The sequence below is a fragment of the Buteo buteo genome, chromosome 16 (assembly GCF_964188355.1).
Source record: "Buteo buteo chromosome 16, bButBut1.hap1.1, whole genome shotgun sequence".
Classification (NCBI taxonomy): Eukaryota; Metazoa; Chordata; class Aves; order Accipitriformes; family Accipitridae; genus Buteo; species Buteo buteo.
This window is the reverse complement of record NC_134186.1, coordinates 5,285,910-5,310,393: the sequence shown is the minus strand read 5'-3', so window position 1 is coordinate 5,310,393 and position 24,484 is coordinate 5,285,910. Positions and strand designations below refer to the sequence as shown.

The window sequence follows — 24,484 nt, the reverse complement described above, 5'->3', positions numbered from 1 at the left end:
CGAGTTTGCCTCATCCACCCCCCCGTCCACCCCCCCTCCCCATAGCCCCTCAGCCCCCTCCTCCTCCTCCTTCCCCCTCCCTGCCTCCCGCCCTGGGCCCCTCGTCTCACCCTCCCTCCACGCAGGCCTCCCCTCAGGCCTCCCCGCATCCCAAACCACCTCCCAGCACCCCAAACCCCTTCCCGGCGCTCCAAAAACCTCCTCAAGGAGCCCCCAAACCCAAACCTTTTCCCCCTCCTCACACCCGCCTCCATCTTGTGCGCCCCCCCCTCCCGCCCGCACCGCTGACGCTCCTCCTGCCGGCAGGGGGCGCTGCCGCGGGCCGGGGCGCCCGTGGCGGCGGGGGCGCCGCTCTCTCCGCCCGCCGGGCGCCGCGGAGGAGGCGGCGGGGCAGCGCGGCGGCGGAGCGGGCCGCGGGCTCGGCGTGAGGCGGCGCCGGCGGCGGCGGGGCCGAGGCGAGCCGGGTAGGCGAAAGTCGCGGCCCCGCTGAACCCGCCCGGGGGCCTGCGGGAGCAGCATGGCCGCCAGCCTGTGGATGGGGGACGTGAGTGTCCGGCCGGGACCCGCGCGGGGCTTTGTGAGGCGGGCAGCGGGGCGGCCTGGCCGGCGGGAGGCGGGAGGGCAGCGGCCGGGGCGGCCGGCCCCGGGGCGACCGCGGGCTGGGGCGCACTGACCCACTGACACCCTGGCGCCGGCTGACACCCTCACGCTGACTGACTGATGGACTGACACCCTCGCCCCAACTGACCGACTGACACCCTCGCCCCGAGTGACCGACTGACACCCTCGCCCCGAGTGACCGACTGACACCCTCGCCCCGACACCCTCACGCGCTGACACAGCCTCACGGACCCTCACACACTCGGACACACGCATAAACTCCCGAACTGACTGACACTCTGACGCACACTCTCTCCTGTGCACGCTGGCAGGCTCGCGCAGGCTGACACGCACACTCACGCTGGCTGATACACAAACACACGCTCAGAGATGCTAACCCCAGCCCGGCAGGCACCTTTCTGAGCTGTTACACGCTCGCAGACACGTTAGACACACACACCCAGAGCGACCCTCGTTGCCTGCCCATGGCCAGGGTCACAGGCACACTCGTGGCACTTACACCAGTGTCCCGTGCTGCCTGCGCTCACGCTGGTGGGCAGGCACGCTCGTGGGCACTGACATGTTCTCACACTTTCGTGCTCATGCTCCATTAGGCACTTACACACTCACTCACGTACTCACAAGCCTGTATGCTTGCATGCTTCTAGGTTTTATATGCTGGCTTATATACTCATGTGCTTGTAGGCACTTATGCACTTGTGGTCATACGCTCTAAGGCACTTACACACTCACACACTTACACTCATGCTTGTGCTGCTAGGCCCATTTGCTTGTGCTCGTACTTGTAGGCACTTGTGCTTACTTGCACTCGCATGCTTGTATGCACCTATCCATGCACCACTACCTGCCCCACATCCGTGCACACCTGTGGGTGTACTCGCATGCTTATAAGAATTTGCACTCCCCTTCGTGCACACACACTCGTAAGCACTTACACACCCCAGTATTTCCCTCATTCCTGCCTGCATGTGCACCTGGCAGCACGCTCACAGATGCTTCTTCACCCCAGGGTGTCTCTTGCTGCCTGCTCATGTGCATGCCGTGGGCACACTCACACAGCAATACACACCCCACAGTGTTCCTTGTTGTCTGCCATTCACACACGCTGTGTACACCCTCATACTTGTGCACTCTCACCACTTGCCGCTTTACACACACACACTTTTGTACACGCTTGCATATGTGTACTCACACCCAGTGTATTGTAGTGCTTTGCTACCCACACATGCCTGTATGTATGTGCTCACGTTGTATTGTAGTCTGCACTGTCTGCCACTTTTACACAGTCACATAGGCAATCCCACCACTGTATTGTAGTGTCCTTGCTGCCTGCCACATGCTTGCATACACCTGTATATAGGTACAGATACCATATGCAGTTATACCAGTGTATCACAATTTCCATCTTGCTTGTTACTTGCGCGCATATCTTTCTCCAGCCCCTTTCTTACAGACTCACACCAGCATATTGCATAGTCCTGCTTGCACACACACGTGCACCCTGTGCTGTTCCTCAGTCTGTCTCATCTGTGTGTGTACATACAACCCAGCACATCACTGAGGATCCCACTGGATGCTTCTCTCTTAAACACACACTCACGCACACCAAGTTTGCCATTGCATTGCGCGCATACACTGACACATCAGGGATTCTTCCACTGCCTGCCACTCATGCAAGCAGACTCCGTGGAGTCTGCTGTCTCTTTCTTTTACCCACATAAAGGTTTATCTACCACCTCTCCATCATAAGGCCATATTCTTTTTCAGTCACCTTTCTCACAAGCAGGCCGTGGCTCTTTGAAACACACACGTAAATATACAGCCTTTATGAGTCCGGCTTTCCTGTACACACGCGCCATAGGATCACCCTCTTTGTGGCATGTCTGTACAGAGTAGTGCTACTTTCTGCTTCTGGCACATGTAACAGAGTCCTTTCTGCTCCACACTCACACCTCTGCAGGGCATCTGCCACCTTTTGCACATGTGCGATATGGTCACCCACTATCAGATACTGCTCAAGTCTGCACATTCTGTCACACAGACAAGTGACGGAGCCACCTGGTACCTGACAGACGTACGAACACACTTGAGGGCTGTCAGTTACCACAAGGCCATCTGTCTTACTCACACAGGTACATGTACTTATATATATGGAGCTCTATATGTTTCCGACACACCCTGGCCCCGTGTTGCCTGTCACATGTAGTGCTCCCTATCAGTATGTGTATTGCACAAAACTTTAATTTCAGTTAGTTCCCTCCTCCACTTTCTACTACACAGAGAGGCATCCTTTTCCCTCAGTCCATCATATATTTAGTCCAAATTGCAGTGCCATTTCATACTTTTCAGTCACACCATACAGACACCTGCCCTCCAGCGTGTTCACTCACACAGCAGCACTGCCCTGCACTTCACGCACACTCTGACATGCACCGTGCCACCCTCTCACCTACGACATAAACATGGTCAGTGCACCCACGTGCAGTACGAAGCAGACCTACTGCGGGACGCGATTAGAGGGCTCCCCTCCAAGTGCTGCCCTGCATATCTCCACAGTTATGCAAGGTAGACATGGCTCTGCAAACCCCTACCCCAGCTCGATGGGGGCTGTGTTACCTGACGCATGCCACCCGTTCGTCATAGCACCCCGGGCTGTGCCGCGCCTGGGTACTGGTAGCGCTGGCCCAACCTCTGTTTGCATACAGAGAAGAGCCTGCCATCTCCTTATCCCCTGCTCCGTGTAGTGAACGCTCAGTTTGTTGCTGTATGTTTCTGAGTGGCTTTTGTCCTTCTGTGAAAGCTCCCTGTTCTCTGAAATTCATGCTGTCTCTTGGGTTCCACTTTGCAGACTGTTGAGCCTGGTTCATGCATGCCTGCTGGTTTTGAGTGGCATCGACCCTCTTAAATGAGTCTTCTTTTTGAAGTGTAAGGGTAAAATACTTCTCAATAATGTTTTAACTGCTTAGGGTGACATTGACACATATATTCTCCTTTTTGTAGATGCCCTGGTCTAACTCTTTTTTTTTTGCTTTTATAGCTGGAGCCATACATGGATGAAAACTTTGTTTCAAGAGCCTTTGCCACCATGGGAGAGCTTGTACTGAGTGTAAAAATCATTCGAAACAGGTTGACAGGGTAACTGTTTATGCTTGTTCTCAGTTTGTTCTACCAGTGCATTTGGATTGAACCGTTTGCCTTCTGTATGGCATCGCTGTGGTCCTGTCCAGATTAGAGTGATTTTCCCTTTGAGCTTTTCACCATTGCTGCCAACAATATGGGTATATTGATGATAGCAATGGAGAGGACAATTGCTGGCTCTTCGACCTCACCATCAACAAACCTCATGTTTGGCCCTCATCCTGCAGTGCTTCAGCAGTCATTCAGAGCAGCATATGTATGCCATACAGTCCCTCTGGGAACTACACCTCCCAGGCTGAAGGCTTCAGTGACTACTCTGTGTTAATCGTTGCACTAGTGCAGCTACGTGATGCTGGCAGAGGTGGGAAGTCTGACTTAGAAAGAGCAATATGAGAACCTTTGGAGTTCATTTGGAATAAAATGAGTGACTGTAAAAAGAATAAAGTAGTTTCATATTCTTGTAAATGTTGTAATTTCAGTTTTCAATTAATTTAAACTTGGGTGGGAAAATTTATAGTCAATGAAAGTAGGAAGTAAACTAATTGTGAGCAAAACTATTTTCTATGTGCTTATGTTGACATGACTTACTGGTAAGTAGGGGCTATCGCTTTCCTTGAGATGCAAGATTACTTTGCCAGCTTCTTTTTGGTACCTAATGTTTATACTCTGAAAAAGAAATTGTTTTAAGTATTGCAACTATAGAAAATTTCCTACCAGTTATCTAAAAATATAATATTCCTCCTCAAATGTGTTTTTGAACTGAAGTCTTTCTCTCTCCTCTCCTATGTCATATGTTCAGAATTCCAGCAGGCTATTGCTTTGTAGAATTTGCAGATCTAGCTACTGCAGAGAAATGTTTACACAAAATCAATGGAAAACCGCTTCCTGGTGCTACACCGGTAAGTAAATGAAAGCAGCCAGTTGAGAACTAAAACTGGGAAGGAATAGATAGTGTAGAATCTGTATTTTGAGTGATTACAGGCAAATTCCATAGCTGGCAAACTGGGATTCTTCTTTTCTTTAAAATAATGAAAATAAAACTATTAGTGTTCTTGCTCATAAAATTGTTGAAAAAACCCACTGATTTCTATGTGAATGTCTGGATAAAATCCAGGTATAAAAATGTTGTGATGTGTTTTTTCATTTCTGACCCTGTCTACTATTACCAAAGTTGGACTAATGAGAAACCAGAGAAGAACAAGGAAAAAATAGATTGAGTATACCTACCTCAGTCCTGTCTCTCTCCGTTTGTAGTTCCATATTAATTTGTTACAGTGTGTATGTTGATGTATATGTACAAGATGAACTTGCAAGTTCACACTGAGTTTTGAGTAACTTTGATTTGCCAGAGGAACATAATTTTTAAGCCTTCCATTGTTCTTGGCCCTTAGCAAACAAAAGTTATTCAAACCTATTTACAGTGGAGAAAGAGCTAGACCATTGTATAATTGCAATACATAACAAATATCTCGGATACATAAAAGCTAGGTAGTTAGGAAGAAGAGGAGAAATAGTCATAGAGGCTAATTTTAGGATGTTGACTCGAATGTTTAGTAGATTAAAATGGGACGGCTGACACAGCTGTCTGTTGTACCCACAGAAGTTGGCTGCAGTAGCTAGGATGACTGGTTCATAAAGCAGCTCTAGAATCACCTCAGTTACGGTGTGATGTAGTAAGGTAAATTGATGCCTATTTCAGTGTAGTTAATACCCTGAGTAGGAAACCTGGAAGTTCAGGTTGAACTATTTGGTCAGCCTTCCTGAGAGGATGGTGTCCCCCATTAAAAGGGGTAGATGAGAGGCCTGGAGGTATCTGTTTCACCTGTCCTGTTTAATATGCAAATCAGAGCCCATGAGTAAGGGAAGCTAATCTTCCTAGGTGCCTTCTGTAGTCACTAGAGAGAGAAAGAGAGCAGCTCTTGCAAGGAGTAATATAATAATTGAAGTTTGATTTCGGGAATACCTGTCTTTATCCACAGTTTAATTTGAAATGTGGTGTTGTGTAGAGGGATGATTTACATAACACATGGAGAGAATTACAGATGTCAGACACGAGATCCGATGTAAGCAGCCTAAATCAGTGCACTCAGCAGGCAGCTGTCCAGCTCGTCTCTTGCATTTAGATACTTTCTCTCTTGTTTACACAAAACTGAGTGTGGCTCACTTTTATTTATTTTTAAATACTGAATCAGCCAAAGGAATAACAGAGAGCCACAGTGCTGTTGCTGTCTCTGTTTTACAGAGTTAGTGTCCCCAGTTCCCATTTGAATGGAAATACTCTCGGTCTTTCATTGATTTTAAACCCAAAATATTTCTACGAAGAGTGAGATCCAAAAAAAAGGTGAAGGTGCTTCAAAGTGCAATCTAAATTTTGTACTAGCTTGTAAATGGTCCACAGAAAGACTTGTGTACCACTGTGCACCAGTGAATGCAAGCATGCAAGGAACATGATTATAGCCTAGAGTTAAGTCTTTGCTCTATTTCCCAATAATTATTTACGCTATCTTTGAAGGAAGAAAATACATCATACAAGGTACAGGAGCACACTAGGCTCTCCACTATACTAAAATGTCCTAATCTCTAGGTTATGGATTCACAGTAGGCTTGCTTTCTTTGGCCAAATTCCCCTTGAATTCTTGCTATGCCACTGTGTAGTGCAGACAGATATCTGCTTTGGAAGCCTGTTGGGAGACAGAAAAATGGTTTTGAAGCCCCTCAAGCTGATGAGGGGATCCAGCTTAGGTTTTACACTCTCTGGGTGAGTTCAGACACCAGTGTTCTTGTAAAGGAGTGCAACCCTGTGCTTCTTCCTATCAGGCATGTTTCAGAAGAAAATAGCAGTTACCATTGCACTCTGTAGTGAACCTGCTTGGGTTATTGTGTGCTAAGCACCATATAAGAATGCCCATGGGATTGAGACCCTTGGGATTTTGAGGCAGGAGATCAGCTGCTCCTTAGATCTTGGGCTAGACTTAAATGTGAGTTGGGTACAAGTTGCTGAACCCTACCGGATAGGGGTGGGGAGTTCCAGATGTGCCAGTTGGCACAAATCTAGGCTCCTGGGAAACTTTTTTTAAAAATAAAATCAGGTGCAGTTTAGGGAGACCTTTAGTGTCCAATGACGGGTAATTCTTAAAAAAAAACCTTAATTTTGGATCTTACTAAATGAGCACATCATCTTGAGCAAAGTGTTTAGCCATACTTCCAGACTTGGGGGTTGAGTCCATTTTCCCATATGGCTGATTCTGGTCTGCCAGTATTCATATAAATCGCAAATGTCCAGTGGTCTGTGCTGTCATTTCATTTTAAGACCTTGAAGTCATTTAATATTTGTCATTGGTACCTCTGCTTCCCTGTCTTCCTTAAAGATAAAAAAATTTGATGCTATGTAAGGTTCACCTGTCTCTCGCTAGCTTTATAAACTGTTGAAATAAAGATAGGCCAAACCTCTTGGTGCAGGTTCTTTGCTACTTTTCATTAGTATAGCTGTACTGATGTCAAATAGAAATGTTGTCCTTGATACCTTAACTGGCTGGCCTGATGGCATTGAACATCTGTCAGCATTAAGAAAGTTGTGTCGAATCAGCTTATTGTATTTTTTCCTAATTGTTTGGATTCACATGAGAACATTTGAATGTATGGATTCATTTTTGCCTTCTTTCAGGCAAAGCGATTTAAATTGAATTATGCAACATATGGAAAACAGCCCGATAACAGGTAAATGCTCAATATTTAAATATTAGTTTTGCCTGCTTAATGTCTCTTTATCAATTGCCTTGCAAAGAGTATTCAAAATATGTAAACCCACAAGTTCATCATTGCCAGTCTTTAGCAGAGGGAGGGTGACTTAGATTGCCTGTCAGTTTTATGCTTTGCCTTTTGTGTGGCACGGCATATTTGTCATGAGTGTCTTTTTAAGGTATTTAAACTTTGTAGCATCAAAGTATCTTAATTCTTATATTATAATTTAAGATCAGTGATTGGAAATAGCAAATCTATAATTGAGACATTAATGTTTTCTTGCCATGTTAGAAATCCAGAGATATCCTGTGAGAAATAAGCAATGAAATTATCTTGAAATAAAAACCAGTATTGAGTAGTTTGGTTGTGCTGCTTGAATTAACTTGGAAAAGCAGCGTCAATAAAAATTTTAGTCACCTAAGCAACTTAACTGGCGACACTTTAAAGTATCTGTTAAATGGTCTTTTAATATCGCTTTTCTCTGAAGTCAAATGTTTAGGCTAAATGTTAGCTGTCACTCAGCATGCCTCTTTTTTTTTTTTTATGATAGTGCTTAAGAAGTTTTCTTTTGATTTCTTTAGTCCAGAATATTCACTTTTTGTGGGAGACCTGACTCCTGATGTGGATGATGGCATGTTATATGAATTTTTTGTTAAAGTTTATCCATCATGTAGAGGTGGAAAAGTTGTTTTGGACCAGGCAGGAGTATCCAAGTAAGTCATCTTTTATTCATTCTTTTCTTTCGTTTCACATGCAGCAACAGGAAAGATATAATGCAGCAAGGGAAAAGGAATAGTTCTATCAGCTTAGATTTTAGTAACCTTAAAATACAATGTTCTTGGACATTCAGTCTACAGCATGCTTGGGTTTTGATAGTCACCACAGTGTATTGTCACTCCTCTGTCAGTGTGATGCCCTTTGTGTATTGGCAGTATGTTATTGCACTTCTGAAAATGCTGAAAAATGTCTAATCTTGAAACACTGTCTTCCCGAACTCTCAAGATGGAATTGTGCTTTTACAGTCTTTAGGCTATTGAGTGTATATTCCTGTGAAAGCTTTACAGGTTTGTGTTTCAAAGAGGGGAGGGCAAACAAAGCTATGATTCATTGTCAGGTACTTAGTAGCCGCCTTATTCATCCTTACTGGAAATGTCTTGCCAGAAACAGATGTCAAAAAGTCAGATTTCTTAATGTTATTAAAACTTCTTCTAAACAGCAGAAAATGAAACTGTATTTTCCTAGAAGAGGGACCAGTTGGTAAGCACCCTTGTTTTCAAAACAGAACATGGCTTCAATGAAACACAATATTCTGATGTAATACCTATGAGAATGTTGTGATACAACTTAGACTATGGCTGTAGATCTCCCCTCTTTCTCACAGAAGGTTTCTCAGTCTTAGACATGTTGGTTTGAAGGAACCTCTGGAGGTCTCTGGTCCAGCTTCCCACTCTGAGCAGGACTGCTGCCAATGCTAGATCAGCTCAGCCGTGAATTGTGTAGCCTGGACAACGTCCCAGGATGGAGATAATACAACCTGTCTGGGCAGCCTGTTCCAGAGCTGCGCTACCTCCCTAGTAATGAAGTTCTTCATGTGCAACCTGAACCTCTTGCAGAGCTGCTCACTCACTCTCTGGCTATTAAGCACTCGTGCTGTTACTGCCACCTCACCTGAGACCAGTATTGCCGGGGTGGGCTCCAGGTGCCTCCTCTTCCTCAGAGGTGTAAACCTAGCAGTTCTTCTTTTGCTGCACCTGCTTCAGTTTTTGGCTACAAAATAGGTGTTGGGTGATGCAGGTTGGGCCATTAGTTGGGCTTTGGGAACTGTTCGTAAGTGCAGACCTTAGGGAAGGAGAATCTGTGGCAGCTTGGGAAGGGAGGAAGGAGCAGGGACTTAAAGACCTATTGCTGCGAAGAGCACAGCTATCTCCCCTAGCAGTGGCAGGGTGTTGCTGCCAGGGGCTTTGTTGTGACTTGTGCAGTTACTCAAAGCTGAGGCAACTGCAAGTGTTAGTGTGATGTGAGAGAGGAACTTGGGGCTTGCAAATGTGCCTAGTGAAGCGCTGGCCCTTCCAGCCAGGGCTGGTAGATCAGGAAGGCCTCCTCCCAGCACCTCTTGTCCAGGCAAGAGAGGAGCTTGCAGCCTGATGCCATAGTGCTGTGCCTGCTTCTTTACTTTCTGCTGAGGGTGCAGGCTGGGGGCTTCTCTTAACTACAGGGACAAGACAGAATGTCTGCCAGGGAGGTCCTGGCCACAAAGAAATGATTTCTTAGTGGATTTTCTTCTGTACTAAAATCTGGTTTAGCCATTGGTGTGAAAAAACTAAGTGTCTGGAAAAGCTGGAAGAACCACTGACTTCCTTGCTGTGCTACATCCAACTCTTTATCTGTCCATCTCTATTTTGGAATGGCCAATATTACCCATTTCACTTAACCATTCCTGGTCCCATCTGAAATGCTGCAGGAGCCTTTGTAGCAGCTTAGAAACTTAGACATTTTGGTGTGCGAACACCTAAAACTGACTTAAACTGACTTGAAAGTTGACTTGCACTGGTTTAATTTGCCACAATCCTTTCACAGAGAGCAAATTAAACAGGATGTGTACTGATGTAGAGTTTTGCTCTTGCTTAATTATCCAGTTTGTATATAAATAAGCCTGAGCTTAGGTTTGGTCTCCTGTATGTGAGGAGTACACATACAAACATCCATATATGTATAAAGATACATATTTGGACTTGTGCGTATAGCTTGCTATGCAAGATACCGCATTTTATGGGGCATGAAATGCTCTGTAATAGCTTCCAGTGTGGACCTACTATGAATACTAGGTGATGCTGCTTTCAAAATAGCATGTTACTTGGTGTTTAAGAGTTTCCACAGAATAGATATGCTGTAAATTTACACCCTTGCTTACGGCTCGTTCTTTTCCTCAGGTAGACAAGCCCTTTCCCTCCCAAACTCCTTCCTTCACCTAGATGGATACCTCTTTCCCTCCCACACCTAAGTCTTTGATCTTTCTGCTGCGTGAAGCGGCCCATCCCATCTTGGGATCCTGGCACTGCCGTCTTGGATGCTGTTGCATTGCTTCTGACTCACTACAGCATCAGAATCCCACGCAAAGGACCTTTGGGGTTGGAGGGGAGTTAATATTTTCTGTCTGGCTGACATATAGTACTGCTAGCACTGCAGTGAAGGATTGCTAGAGTCGAGGGGTTGCTGGCTGTGTGCTATCCTTGTTCAAGTTGTGCTATCAGAGCAAGTTTTAGCAACTTGATGTTAACAGCTTGTTTTCAGGTCCGCTGTTGAGAATGCTGATGGGGCTGTGCCATTGTTAGGAATAACAGAAAGCCTATTTGAATATTTTCCTGTTGAAAAAAGGACTTGATTGGAAAGTGTATCTCAGTTGATCCTACAGAAAAGCAATGTTTTCCTTCACAGTGGGGCAGTTTTAGATATAAACAGTGCCTATGTCTTGTCAATCCTGTGCTGACTTGCAACTGTTTAGATTATCTGTATCCTCCCAGTATAGATTTGAGGCTTTGCTACTGTCTGTTCCTGCATTTCAACATGTCTTGTGTCAGCTCACTTCCAATTCCCTAGAATCCACTGGCACAAGAATTACTTTACTTTAGTCCAGCCCTTGAAAGTACTGCCGAAGCTTGGACGTACAGTTTCAAGCATTTTGCAAAAGCAACTGGCAGGCGGAATCATTTAATCTCTACTAAAAGCAGGGACAGCCCTAGCCAAAGTGTTTCGTTTGCTCTGTTTTTTAAAACCAATTTTGACTTCACTGTAAATATTTTTTAAAAAGTGGCACAGCTTTTTTGTTTTTGTTTTATATGAGTTATTCTGTATCTCTGTAGAGGTTACGGGTTCGTGAAATTCACGGATGAACTGGAACAGAAAAGAGCGCTGACAGAGTGTCAAGGAGCTGTGGGGTTGGGCTCTAAACCTGTACGCTTGAGTGTGGCTATACCAAAAGCGTGAGTATAAGAGCAGCCAGACGTTTGTATAAGAGGACCTTGATGTGAAATCACGTGTATTTTTAAATGTCTTTTAGTGGTTTGGATACATTTCCTGGATGTTTCCATCACAAAGTGAAGGAATACCCACAAATATACTAAAGTAGCTAGAGTATCAGAGTGCACAGGAATTCAAAAAAGTTGTAACATTAGATCAAGACAGCATTTTGCACTGTTTTTAATTGTATACATTATTAAATACACACACATGTACACACACTGTATTTAAATATGATTATTTTTAACGTATATGTTCCTTTGCATTAAATTGAAATAGTCTAAATCTGCTTATTGATTTCTGGATAGCAAAGCTCAATTACCTTGCTAATTCTATTATAATGTCTACTAAATATAAGTCTTTTGGGGCAGGGATTAACTTTTTTTTCTGTGTTTGTTCAGAACCTGATACAATGAGATCCTGGTCTGACTTGGGGCTCGTAGCACTAGGGTAATACGAATAATAGTAATTGCTCCCTATTTGAATAATATTTAGATTTTCAGCGACCTCAGAAGTCTTGGGGGGATAAGGAAGAGAAAAGCAGAAAAAGGGGGTGTATCGTGGTGAGAAGATTGATGTTTCCCTCTTCCTACTTCTCACTAATTTCATCATTAGACATAGCTTTATGTGTGACATTTTCATTTTCAAACGATACTTGTCATCTCATTATTTCAAATCTTGATAACCAGGTGGGATTCCTAGTTCCTTGGGAATGCTGCCACTTTATGGCAAGGAATGGGAATTTTAGTCAGCTCACAGGCTATTTAAGTTTATTTTTTTAATTACTCGTAGTCCTTTTTACTTCATGAGCTCTTCCAAGTATGTGCATTGAAGACCACCCAGTTCAGTGAGAACAGGGACAACGAGTTGTTGCTTAGGCTTCTGTTCAGTAGTAGCAGAAGGGAGAGGTTTTTGTCTATTCTTACTAAAGAAAACCCCAGTTCCTTTGCAAGGCTCTAAATCTTTAACTCTTCATGTAAAGCAAGATTCAGTACCTTGTCTCAGGAAGCTGCAGAGTACTTAACTTCATCCTATTTATCAGAAGGAAAAAGGGACACAAGAATCTGGATCATGGTTCAGGATTATTCTAAACTGAGGCTCATAGTCCTGAACATTTCCCTTCCCAAAGCCAAGAAGTGATACTATATTAACTCATAAAGGATGAAAGCAATGTTTATTAATGAAGATGACTATGAATACAGGAAAGGGCGTTAAATGTAAACCACTTCTTTCTTTCTGCAAATGTATGCAAATGATAACTACTGCTGCAGTAAATAGTGAATATATTTTAAAGACTGAAATTTGCATGTTAGACTAAGCCTTGTCTATGTACCATATTGTATCTTAAGCTATTTCACTGCTTTTTTTCATAATTGTTCTGCATTCTTTGCAACTTATTCCTGCTTTATTTTTTTAAGTAATCGTGTGAAACCGATGGAGTACAATCAGATGTACAACTATAATTATAACCAATATTACCAACAATATCACAACTACTATGCCCAGTGGGGCTATGACCAGAACACAGGCAGTTACAGCTACAGCTATCCCCAGTATGGATACACGCAGAGCACAATGCAGGTAGGACAGCGCGATGTACTCGCTCTTCAGTGGTCTGTCAGCACAGAAACATGATACAGCTTATAAAACGGTGATGGGCACATTTTCTCTTCAAGCTCTGGGGTCTTAGTATAGCTTCTTGATGAGGAAGCAAAACTGTTCAGCAGACCCTGGTGTGTACTGTTACTTTATGTTGGGCATATTGCTGGGATTGGAGGATTTAAAAGGTCTGGAGGACACAAAGCATCTCTTAATGCAGTTGTCAAGGTAGAAGGGTTCTCTTGATATGGACAGTTGGACAGGCAGTGCTAAGACTGCCTTCTGGGATTCTTCATAAGCCTTGTTTTAGAGGGTAGAACAGATCAGGACAGCCACCCAACTTCACCACAGGAATTTGAAGGACTGCTGCCTCTGTTAGAAGTTTCATGTGGGATCTCCCCCATGGAGTCTGTTGGGAGTGGAACAGGGGGCTTATGTGTGAAGAATTCTGTTGTAATCAGTCAGCTATAAAAGTTGGTATACGACAGTAGTAATGAACAGGTGATGTTTGTAAAAGTGAAGATAAGTATCTGCTGTCCTAAGGGGTTTGTTTTTCCTTGCAGACATATGAAGAAGTTGGTGAGGATGCATTGGAAGGTACGTTTCTCAAATTCTATATTGGAAGTTGTCTGTTTGTTCTGCACTGATTAGAGATAGTCTTTCTCAAATTGGCCCTTAATTTCAATGTATAATGTACCTTTATCTTTGAGTAAATCTGAGGTCTCAGAAAATTTTGGAGTCACTATCACCTAGCGCAATTGCATCCTTATTTTACAGTTGCTCTTCCTAGTCTGAACCTTGTCAGGACTGAAACTAATTGACTTCACTAGCATTGAGATTTTAATCTTCTATAGTACTCAAGCTTTTATCCTTTTTTTAGTACTTTTCTGGTATGCTACAAAAAAATGTAGGTACTCTGTTTTTCTGCAAAATCTTGGAATGTAGAGCCCAGGATACTTCACTGTGCTTTTAATTTAAAAAGAAATAGTTGATGCACTGATAAAATATTTGCTTTAGCAGTCATTGCTTGAAATGGGCCACTAAACTATATTGGGGTTTTAGATGTACATACAAGCAGTTTTCATTTGTTGATGCAAGAAAAAATAATTTCATACTAGCAGTTCCAAATTTCTGTTTTGAGTGGAATATGCACTGTGTAGTGTATCTTATTCTTCTGTTTAAAAAACTTTAAAAATCACATGCTAACAGTAAAAAGCATCTGGATCCTTTACAGGATCCATAGGTATCAGTAATGATGTCATTGAGAAAGCCCTTAATGGCTTTTAAAAGCATTACAGGAGAGCTTTCCTTTCTCTGAAACTAACACACAAGTACTATAGTTAGAATATCTCTGGGGTGTCTTTTTCTCATTGATTAAATTAATATGTTAAAATTGAAAATACGAAATAATGTATTTCCAGTGTATCATTCCTTTTTCTTAATTCTGTTCTCCTGTGATGTGTTACAACATGACGTAGCTAAAACCAAACATGTTTACAAGCATTTTATTGCTGATGTGTTTTGTAGTTTTTCCATTCAGTCAGTCAGTTGCTTTGCATTCTGATAGCCGCTTAATAACATATGTGATTGTGCTACTCTGATAACCTGAGCTTCAGATTGTGGGTGTTGTTAGGTGAGCTTTACATCCTACAAGTGGTTTGGGGAATATGATGAGTCAATTATTGCAAAATGTTAAGTGTGCATTGGTAGCAGCAGAATTGTACCCGCTGGGTTGCTCTCCAGCTCCAAAATGCTTTACAAACATTTTTTCCAACTGTAAAATAAGAGACATATTCATACGTAATTCACTGGGTGTCTCTGGCACTTCTTTGGTTACTAACTGTGAAATGCTTTGAGATGTTCGAGGCTTTGGCAGACAAGCTCTGGTGACTCTTGTTGCAGCAGCGTAAGACGCTACCATCCCCAGCCATCCACTCTGACCCTGTAGTGGAGGGAGCAGAACGGAACGTGTGCCTGCGCCTCCGCTCCTCCACTTTGCAGTCCGGTGCCTTAGTGCCAACCCACCTTCTTTGGCAGTTTAAGTGGCTACACTGGGCTGCGAGGTGCAGGTATGCGTTCTCTCTGTTGACTCTGCTATGGGGGCAATCACCACTGGAAAGAGGGACATATTTGGATGTAGTTACTTCTTAGCCCATTGCAGAAAGATTTATTAGGGCTAATCTAGTCAGGCTCATGATTGGGCAAGTGCTGGGAATGTTTTGTGACTCCCCCCACATTTGTTTTAGTAAAACTAACATGTTTACGGGGTGTGGGTTTTTTCCTAACGCATTTGGCATGTGACCTATTTGTCTGTCTGTCTTTCCCTCTTTAGATCCGGCGCCTCAGTTAGACGTCCATGAAGCAAATAAACAGTTTATGGAACAGAGTGAAGAGCTTTACGATGCCTTGATGGACTGTCATTGGCAGCCTTTGGACACTGTCTCGTCAGAGATTCCAGCCGTGTTATAGCCTCGTTGCTGAGGCACTGTGTCTGTGTGACAAGCCCGCCAGTGCGCTCCAGACTGTTATGCTGCACCTGGATCCTGCAGTAGTGAGGGGTGGCCCTTTCTCCACCCAGGTCTGTTACTCAAAGTACAGGAGGACTGTGGCCTTTCCTGTACAGAATGAGTATCGTAGGAGCATCATGGTAACTTTTATTCATGGTGAAAGTTAGAACTGCAACAGTTTTATTCCTTTTGTCTTGAAATGAACTCTTAATACTTATTGGGAATTGTAATTTATAAACTTTCAACGAGATGGCACAGGGGAAAGACTCTACTCCAACGTACAATAAAAATGTTGGTCTTTTAAGTAAAATTACCCTTTGCATTTTGGTTCCTGCCCATCTTTCTGTTTTGCTGCCCATTTAACTGTCTTCAGTCATTTGATCCAACTCTCATGAATGTGTTATTTTAAAAAATCATTGTTGGATACCACTAAAATGGCTCAAAAGCTTTCTAGTGACTGGGTAAGGTTGCTGTAACTTGAGCACAGGAAAGAACCATGTAGATGAAAGCTTACGTTCTGTTTAACCTAAGCTGCGATCTTGAGCTAGCAAGTTTATAGCTCGGTGTTCTTAAGCAACTACCTGAAGAGCATTTTGGAGAGTAAAGACAGAAAGGAACGTTAGAAAACCACTACAGACCTATGCCTTCTACCTGATGATCTCTCGCACATTTGGCTTGCTTCTCCACCTGTGTATGAGGAAATAATTCCCCATCAGTCAAGCAGTTTAAAACACTTTTACCAGCAACCTTGTTTAAACGTTATTTTGTGTATCATGCCTTTTTTTCATTGTGGATACATCTTGATGGTTTCATTAAGATGTTAAGATTTCATAGTGTCTTCCACTGTCCTGTCAGAGTGAATATGGTGAAACTGAAGATCTTGCAGCAAAAACGGGTCAGAGCAATCTAATCGATATATTGTGCAACAAATTGTTGCTAACCTGGAAAGCAGTTTTCTACTGGACGTTGTATAAGCTGGATGGACAAGCAATATATTTAAGCTAATATTATGTTGCATTAGAAGTGAAAGCGAAAATAATAGCACTTATGTACATGTTATAAGCCCTTTCCAGGCTTTTGTGCCTTAAACTCTTTGAGAAATAGGAACAGATAAACTACCTGTAATAAATGTCTATCCAAGGAATAGTTTGGTAACTGAAATTGCTACTGCAAAGCAGTTAGTTGCCTCCATGCCCATGTTGATGCAGAGATTTGCCACAAAATTTAAATACTTTCATAAAGCCTACTTCTACTACACCTTTGTTTGTGTCCATAATTATGATATAATTGTCAGTCTGTGGTCTTTTTATCAACTGCAATGGTAAACGCACTGTGAGTACGTGGGGAATGGTGACATATACTGGAGTTAGCATATTTCTGAACAAGTAGAACTGGAGGACTACTGGACCCCTGCGTTCTCATCTGCTGTGAATTTTTTCCTCCTGCTGTGCATCTGGCTGTGCTGTGGGCTGTTAACAGTGTCCTAAGCTTCAGTTACTCTGAATTTAAGGAAATGAATGTTCCCTGCGTGTGATGGTGGTGCTTCAGAGGCAGCAGAGAAGTGGAAGAGAGCAGAGTGCTTTTTTTCTTCTGATGTAGTGGTCAGCTCAGATGATGCCCCTCTTCTTGAAAAGTGCCTGTTCAATAGAGTGGCATTTCAGAGGTGATGTAAAGAAGGGGTGTTCTTTAATGTTCTGCTGTTAAATGCTTTGTAGATTGTTCTGTTACTGTGCTGCAACAGTGCTACCCTGTAAGCCCTTCATTCTCCTCTTTTGGGCCTATCTTTCCGTATCCCCCCAAATTTTAGCTTTTATAATGCAGCCCTCCTAATTTGCTATGGGAGGTGACCTGAAGCCACACATACTTTATCCATATAAATTTATGCTGCTATTCTAAGGCTGGCCAGCACTGCTGTCCTATGTAATATTTCCTAATGCATGGATAAGCCATGTCCATCTAAGTCTGTCTGTAAAGGACAGTGGAGCAGGATATCACAGAGCAGCACCCTGCACAGACAGTAACGCTGTGGCAAAATCATTTTGCTCTCTGCAAAATGTTTTTGTGGTGGAAAGAAAGTTGGTAATGACTAGTCCAATCCATCATAATCCCCTAGTTTCTAGGAGAGCTATGTGTATACAGACCCTTGGGCCTTTACGTGGAGAGCAATTTGGGAGTACGGAGGCCAGCAAAGATTACCTGCTGCAGCCTGCTTACTGGTGCTGCAGAGCTTAAAATAGCTCATGCATTTCCTTTTAGGAGAGAGCTTGATGTGAGGCTTTGGGCCACGTTCCATTGATGTGTGAGCCAGCCTTTTGGGGTTGTTTGTGAGAATCTCAGCTGATGTTCTGTTGAGCTGTTAATCTCTCTGCATTTTTTTCTGTGTATCACTTACTCATCTTAATGTTCATTTTCAGCTCCCAGCCATTATTACAGCATCTGAAGCACAGAGGAGACTTTCATGTGGAGCTACAAAACAGCCGGTCACCTGGATTTTGTAGGGTTTGTGTTTTGGAATCCAAGTTAAACAGAGTGTGGGATTTTGTTTCTCATGGACAGCTACAGGAAAAGCACTGATTAATTACCATTTAGCGTAACACAAGATGAAAGACAAGGACTCCGTGTAGTAAGGTAAATTCTGCTTTTATCTTTATGTGCTAAAGGCAAGAAATCCAAGGCAGATGATATCACAGCTCACTGGGATTATGTAATTCTTGAAATTTGCATCAAAATCTGTGACTGAGATTATGAAGTATTCTGCCTTTCAGCTTGCAATATTTACTAGTAATTACAAAAACAACTCAAACATTCTTAGTATGTTACTTGATGAAGATGTGATGATCCAACTTAGATTAAATTGCAGGGACTCTCAGATTACCATTTGAGTTACATAGACTGAAAAATGTTTAGCCAACTGCAGAGCTGGAAAGACGTGGGCGTTCTCCTGTTGGGCATGAAGTGGTGATTCCCAAAGCATAAGCTGCAAGGCTGCGGGGTGGCATGTTGCCATTAACGTGTTTAATTAAAAGCTTGACAGTAAGCATTGGGGGTGGCCTGTGAGAAATTCTGACCAGCTTCCAATGGGATGAAGAGTTTGAAACCATTTCTTTAGCAAATGTGGGTCTGTACCAGCGCAGGCCCCTGTATGGGCTGAGGGGTCTGATGGGGGCTGGCGATGATGTTTTCTGTATGTGCCTGACTAGAGAAAATTCCTGTTACTTGGACTGCTTTCAGGAGACGAGTTCATATCCCGCACACCAAGAAGTACCGAACACCCTTAGGTATTTCTCTGAATCCCTTTTGAGGAACAAAGATGTTTGACTCTGATCTTTGCATACTCAGTTTCTCATTACTGGCTTGCTAATCCCCAGCTTCTGCTAAACAAGATCTGAGAGGAATTTTTACCTTCCAGCCTTGCTATCTCCCAGTGCATCTTGTAAAGCATACTGGATACACCAGTTTCTGGATTTAACTTGGGATTTGCTTAGACATGAAATTAATTCAATGGCAGGATAGGGTATGAATTTTAAATGCAACAGCCACATTTAGTAACTGATAGATGGAGCTAGTTCAGCAAATGTCACTCTGACAAAGCTTGCTTTATCTTTTTGCTTGGTTAGAGCATTTCTTCCAAAAATACCTCCTTTTTTTTTTCAAGTTACTATGCTTTTCTTCCTTAGCAGTTATTCTCAGTCAAAAATCCCTTTTGTTTTTTTCCAAGTTACTATGCTTTTCTTCCTTAGCAGTTATTCCCAGTCAAAATGGTTTTACCAAGTGCAGTCAGTTTTGTAAGAAGGGTTTTGGGGTACTGCTTGGTACACACTCCTTTTTTCTCAGGTATCATGCTGCTTCTGCTGTAAAATTTCCAGGGTGAAAGCAACAGTAGATAATGCAGTTAAGGCGATATAGATTGAGAGCTTTACATGGCCAGGGCTTGTCTTGTCCCCTCAACACATAGGATCCCCGAGGAGCCACAGGCACAGCAACGCACCTGGACCGCTAATTCATACTTGCTTTTCCTTACTGTCAGTTTATCGCAGAGCGCTTCCCTGCAGGTTGTCTGCTCCCACCTGTCTGCTGATGGGAATTGCAGCCTCTTCCAGTATTTTCTCCCCATCTTGCGCTACAGAAGAGACTGATGTGAGGCCGTACCAGGAGGTTTCATCCGGGCTTTGCTGACCTTGTGGTTAGGCATACCAGAGATGCAGTGGGATTTTCTCTGCTTCTCTTTGGATCTCCGTCCGTCTTCTCATGATGGGCTGAGGTCTACTGAGCATCCATTGGTTTTTGGTATTGCTCTTTAGGGATTCTCCCCATTGAGCATTTGGAAGATTCTCTTCCCAAACACTTGATGTTTACCAAAGTTTGAATTTTGGGGGTGTTTTTTGTTTTTGGTTTTGGGTTTTTTTGCTACAGTGAGCTTCCAGTTTCTGTCCTGCCCTAGGATTTGACAGGGAGATTTCTAGGTTCATCTTGCATGAGTCGCTGTGCCAAGGAAAATCCAGGCTGTCCAGGGAATGCCTTGTGACTTAGCAGAGCAGCTACAAGATCAGTGGAGGATGGGACCAGCTGCTTTGCCCTGTCCTGGGCCTGACCTGACCTGTCCCTGCCAACTTTGACAAGGGCTGTTTTTAGAAGAACTTGGTCACGCAAAGTTTGGGGCTCACTTCCAGACTTAATTCTGCTTTAAAGGGGTGCTGGGCTTATTTTGTTGGTAATGTGGCACATCTGTGGTGGGGTTACCAGCTTGAAAGGGTGATTCCTGAGCACTGTGAATTTTTTCATTTGTGAATTTTGCTCAGAACAGATTAAAAACTAACTGTTCTTCTCCCTCACCCTTTTTGCACTTTCTCCAGGGCTCAGGGGCAGGAAGCAGTCTCGGGCTTTTCAACCTGATTTCTCACGGTGGCTGTGGCTTCAGCATCAGTACCTGCAGAAGTTTCAGCACTCCCTTCCAACCAGTTGGCAAGTGCTCTCATTTTAAATCCTTTCCGCCAATTATGGATCGTAAGCCAGGAACCTGACAGAGGTATTGTTTTGGCAGATAGATTTTTGTTTCCAAAAACTTTCCTTCCATTCCCTGAGGGTGGGGTGTTCCCCCCCCCCCCCCCCGCCTTCCAAAAGGGAGGAAGGAGCAGGAAAAACGTGGCTGCTGCCTTCACCTTTTCGAAGAGCAAACCCCGACGTGCACCTTGCGGGGGGAGAGGAGAGAGAAATTGTCTTTGTGCCGGGTAGACTGGAGATTCATTTAGGTGGGGTGGGGGAGCGCAGCTCACCCCCGAGCGCAAGTGGGAGGGTTGCAAATCGTGGTCTTGCTGTATGGGGGTGGGATTTCCCCTGCCTTCCCTGCTGCTGGCGGAGGAGAGGAGTGCGGTTATCCTTTGGGGAGTGGGGTGCCATGGGGTGTCATGGCGGCGTGGGTGGGGGCCGTAGGCGGCGCGAACTACAACTCCCAGAAGGCTCTGCGGGAGGGGACTGGCCGCAGCAGCCAATCAGCGCTCGAGCTGCCGCCCTATAAAAGGCCGCCGCCGGTTGACTTCCCCCTCTCACTGTGATGGCGGTTGCGGAGCGCGTTTGGAGGGCTCCCGAGGTGGGGGGACAATCCGCCGCCATCCGCCCTCCGCCGGGGCTCTCCCGCCACTCGGCCCCGCCACATCGGTGCCCCGCGGGCTCCGCGCCCGGGCGGCGGCGCTTCGGGGCGGGTGCGATGGGCTGTGAAGGGCAGCGCGGCCGCGGGAGGGCCTTGCTCCCTCCCAGGCCGAGCCCGGCGTGAGGGGAAGATGCCGGCGCTGCCGTGGGTGAGTGACCTCCACAGCGGGCTGAATTAAAAAAACACCCCGGGAGAGGCGGCTGCTGGGCGGAGGAGCCCTGCGGGTCTGCCCGGCCCTATCGAAGCTGCGTCTGTCTCGGTGGTGTGGCAGATGCAGTCAAAAAGGAGCCGAGAGCGAAGGGTTTTTCCTCGACGGTCGCCGCTCAGTTTGAGTCTCTGTAACTGTCCGGCAACATTTCAGGAAAATACATGGCCCAGAGCGGGGGGGGTCTGGGTGTCGCTGGGCCCTGGCTGTGGGTGGAGGTGGTGCCTGGGGGTGCTGTCGCTGGAAGGAAGCAACTACCCCAAATACCTGCTTCTGGGGTCCAAGTTGGCGTGCAAAGAGGTGGGAGGTGGTGGCTATCCCGGTTTTTTTGTTGTTTTGAGATTGTTTTTCTGTCACCTACCTGAAGCTCAAGAGTGTATTCTTCCCCAGCAGCATCTTGGCATGGAACGTGATGCCAGTGTGTGGGATGGCTGGTGACAGCCTCAGCTCGGCGGCACTGGGCAGGTGAGACGTGTGATTCAGGCTCTGGAATCTCCCCTTGCGCTGGGAATTTGATTGCCTTCATAGCCTCCCTTGGCCGGAGCAGCGAGCAGCAGTATTTCCTGGCTCTCTGCTAGCAGATACTGCCAGCGCGGTGCTTGTTCCAGGTGCTGCGGATCCTTTGCAGGGCTCATGCTTGGGCTTAGGCCCTGCAGAGGAGGATTTCCCGCAGGACCCGTTACAAGTATCGATCCAGTCATGAAGAACTGCAGACTCCCCTTATTTCCTGCTGTGTTGAGATCATGTATGGGTGGGATAAGGGGTCTTTCTCTCCTCAGCATCACTGGGCCTGATTAGTGGCAGAACTGGGAATCAAATCTGATCCAAAGCCAGCAGATCACTCTGCTTTTGCTCCATCTGCTGCTCTGAAGCTGTAGCAGACTTTCCCAGGCGAGCTCAGTGGTGACTCTGCATGTTTATCCAAGAGCTGTGGCTCTGTGCAATAGCTACAGGTCTCCAACAACATGCGAGAGCAACGGGAAGGTCTTTGACTGCTGGGCCTTTTTTGCCTGTTGCTGTCACTCGCCCCTCCTATATATTTTCAGGAATTGGGGTGTTTCTTCTTGCAAAGCACTGGTGGTTTCTGGGTGGGGTGTGTCAACGACATGTGGTCGTGAGCCTGCAGCCAGCTGCTGACGTTAAGGGGGGTGTTGCGATGTCTTTCAGGGTTGCTTGGTGTTTTGGAGCTTGCTCAGCTGATGGCCTGCCTGCCGGATAGAGCCGAGGTGAGGACGTAATGCCTTTGTCAGAGCTCTGTAGCCTGTCCCTCCAGATCCCTTTCCCATCAGATCTGAATACCGATCTTGTGGTCGAAAAAGGAGGAAAAACAAAATTCAAACTGGTCTCAGCCTCTTTGCTGGTGCAGCCCTGCTCTGAGAGGGGCCAGTTGGAAGACAGTCTGTGTTGGCCTTGCTCCTTTGGGAAGTCTGAGGTAGAAGTGAAACCCCCTGGTCAAGAGAATGAATGAATGTTGGGCGTAGAGAGCAGAGGTGCTGTGAAGATTTGCAGACTGGGGTTTGCTTGGGCTGGGTTTGATGCGTTGATTCCTAGTGTACAGCGACCCATCGACTTCAGATACTTACTGTGGCTACGTTTTTTTCAGGAATTAACTCGCTTAGTGGAAAAGGCCGAGCGCTTACGACCCCATGTCCCCGGTGGAGGGATTCGGTTTGCTTTTCTTAGGGCCCGAATTGTGGGGGAAGCTGTGACATGGAGCACGTGAGTGTCCTTTGCGGGTAATTGCTGGGTTTTTGGTGTTTCATGAGTGGGATCTCGCCAGTCCTGGAGGACAAAGGACAGTTCGAGCTGACAGTGCCTGTGCTGGAAGTGGCCAGTCCCTAACCTGGGCTTTGCCAGGTGGGAATGATCAGCTTCATTCGGGCAGGCTATATTATCTGTAGGACAGAGTGTCTGTAAGGTGAGATCGGTCGCACCGCACCAGCCCTCCAAGCGCAGCCTGGTCCGTGATGACTCCTTTCTTTGGAGACTGTTGGATGAATCCTGCGGATATGGGGCTGAGGCCAGGCATGAACTAGCCAAAATCACCACCCAGTGCGGGGAGAGGGAACGGCCGGGAATTCCTTAACACATGTGAAATCTGAAGCAATGCTGAGTCCAACCGGTCTTCATTCAGGCTGGACTATTTTTTATCCCCTTTTCAGGTCTAAGTCGAGTGTGGAGCTGAGATGAGCCGGTCTCTGAGGCTTTTGGTGCTACAGTGCAAGACTTTGTTCTTCTCCAGCCCTCTCCTTCTGGAAGCGGGAGCTCTGCATAGCCAGATCCTGGCTCCTTCCAGAGCCATGAGCTCCCCCAGGTGGGAACAGCCGCTTCTGTGCTCTGCTCCCCTGCGCCACAGGCAGAGGGAACTCATTTGGCTCCAGGTGCTGCTCAAGCTCCTGTTCAAACACTCTGCGTGGAAGAAGGGTCCCTTTTGTGGAGTTTTCTCAGGAGAAGAGCTCAGGGCAGGGTCTGGATATAAAATATTTTGGGAGTGAATAAAGGCAATCACTTGAAATCCTTTCTGTGTCTCCTGTGCTTGTGTTTGGGGTGCATTGGGCTGGGGCGATGGCTGACTGCCCTTACCTGGGGCCAGGGCTGGGGAGTGCTGCGTCCAGCCCAAGCCCTGCTGGGGGTTTGACTTCACTTGTGAAATCTGAGCAACTTCTTCCACTGGAGGTTACCGATCCTTTAAGGTGAGTTTCTGTGGCTGTACCAATGGGCTGGATCTCCAGGCAGCTGGTGCATGACTTGGATGTGTTCTTGGATGTACTTTTTTCTCCTGGAAATACCTGTGTCTGACCTGTTTTTTCTGTCCAAGTCTGTGTTCCTCATAACAGCTCCTGCCCAGGGAACCAGCAGTGTCTTACAACGTTGCCAGCATCCTCTGCTGGAGCCCTGGTGACTGGAGTTGCCCATTTTTTTCATGATGGAGAACAAGTTGGGGCTGGAAACAGCCCCAGAGCTGTTGGAGCGAGTCTTATTCCCGATCTCCGCACAGCCGTCGGGAGG

At 45.5% G+C, this 24,484-nt stretch overlaps 1 protein-coding gene and 4 non-coding genes across 9 annotated transcripts; all 5 read left to right on the top strand.

Annotated features, from left to right (window-relative positions):
* The first annotated feature begins 352 nt into the window (after nucleotides 1-352).
* TRNAU1AP (tRNA selenocysteine 1 associated protein 1) lies at nucleotides 353-23,995 on the top strand. 5 transcript variants are annotated; one of them, XM_075047644.1, is made up of 16 exons: nucleotides 353-544; nucleotides 3,659-3,756; nucleotides 4,559-4,658; nucleotides 7,424-7,476; nucleotides 8,082-8,213; nucleotides 11,361-11,480; nucleotides 12,936-13,098; nucleotides 13,680-13,713; nucleotides 15,019-15,185; nucleotides 15,449-17,286; nucleotides 18,038-18,251; nucleotides 20,477-20,649; nucleotides 21,866-21,940; nucleotides 22,643-22,701; nucleotides 23,079-23,194; nucleotides 23,638-23,995. In XM_075047644.1, exons 1-9 carry the CDS (start codon nucleotides 518-520, stop codon nucleotides 15,024-15,026), a joined length of 735 nt encoding a protein of 244 aa, XP_074903745.1. In that variant the 5' UTR covers nucleotides 353-517; the 3' UTR covers nucleotides 15,027-15,185; nucleotides 15,449-17,286; nucleotides 18,038-18,251; nucleotides 20,477-20,649; nucleotides 21,866-21,940; nucleotides 22,643-22,701; nucleotides 23,079-23,194; nucleotides 23,638-23,995. The 5 variants fall into 5 exon arrangements, 4 of the variants coding, with proteins under 4 accessions (XP_074903745.1, XP_074903743.1, XP_074903741.1 ...); XM_075047643.1 differs by lacking the exon at nucleotides 15,019-15,185 and adding an exon at nucleotides 3,470-3,546 and having other exon boundaries at nucleotides 394-544; XM_075047642.1 differs by lacking the exon at nucleotides 15,019-15,185 and having other exon boundaries at nucleotides 355-544; nucleotides 21,869-21,940.
* Nucleotides 21,499-21,643, top strand: LOC142040650 (small nucleolar RNA SNORA16B/SNORA16A family). The gene has a single exon (XR_012653247.1). It is a non-coding gene; the product is annotated as a small nucleolar RNA SNORA16B/SNORA16A family (small nucleolar RNA).
* Nucleotides 22,385-22,515, top strand: LOC142040654 (small nucleolar RNA SNORA44). Its single transcript, XR_012653251.1, has one exon. It is a non-coding gene; the product is annotated as a small nucleolar RNA SNORA44 (small nucleolar RNA).
* Nucleotides 22,740-22,857, top strand: LOC142040656 (small nucleolar RNA SNORA61). The gene has a single exon (XR_012653253.1). It is a non-coding gene; the product is annotated as a small nucleolar RNA SNORA61 (small nucleolar RNA).
* LOC142040666 (small nucleolar RNA SNORD99) lies at nucleotides 23,432-23,502 on the top strand. Its single transcript, XR_012653262.1, has one exon. It is a non-coding gene; the product is annotated as a small nucleolar RNA SNORD99 (small nucleolar RNA).
* Nucleotides 23,996-24,484: the final 489 nt, after the last annotated feature.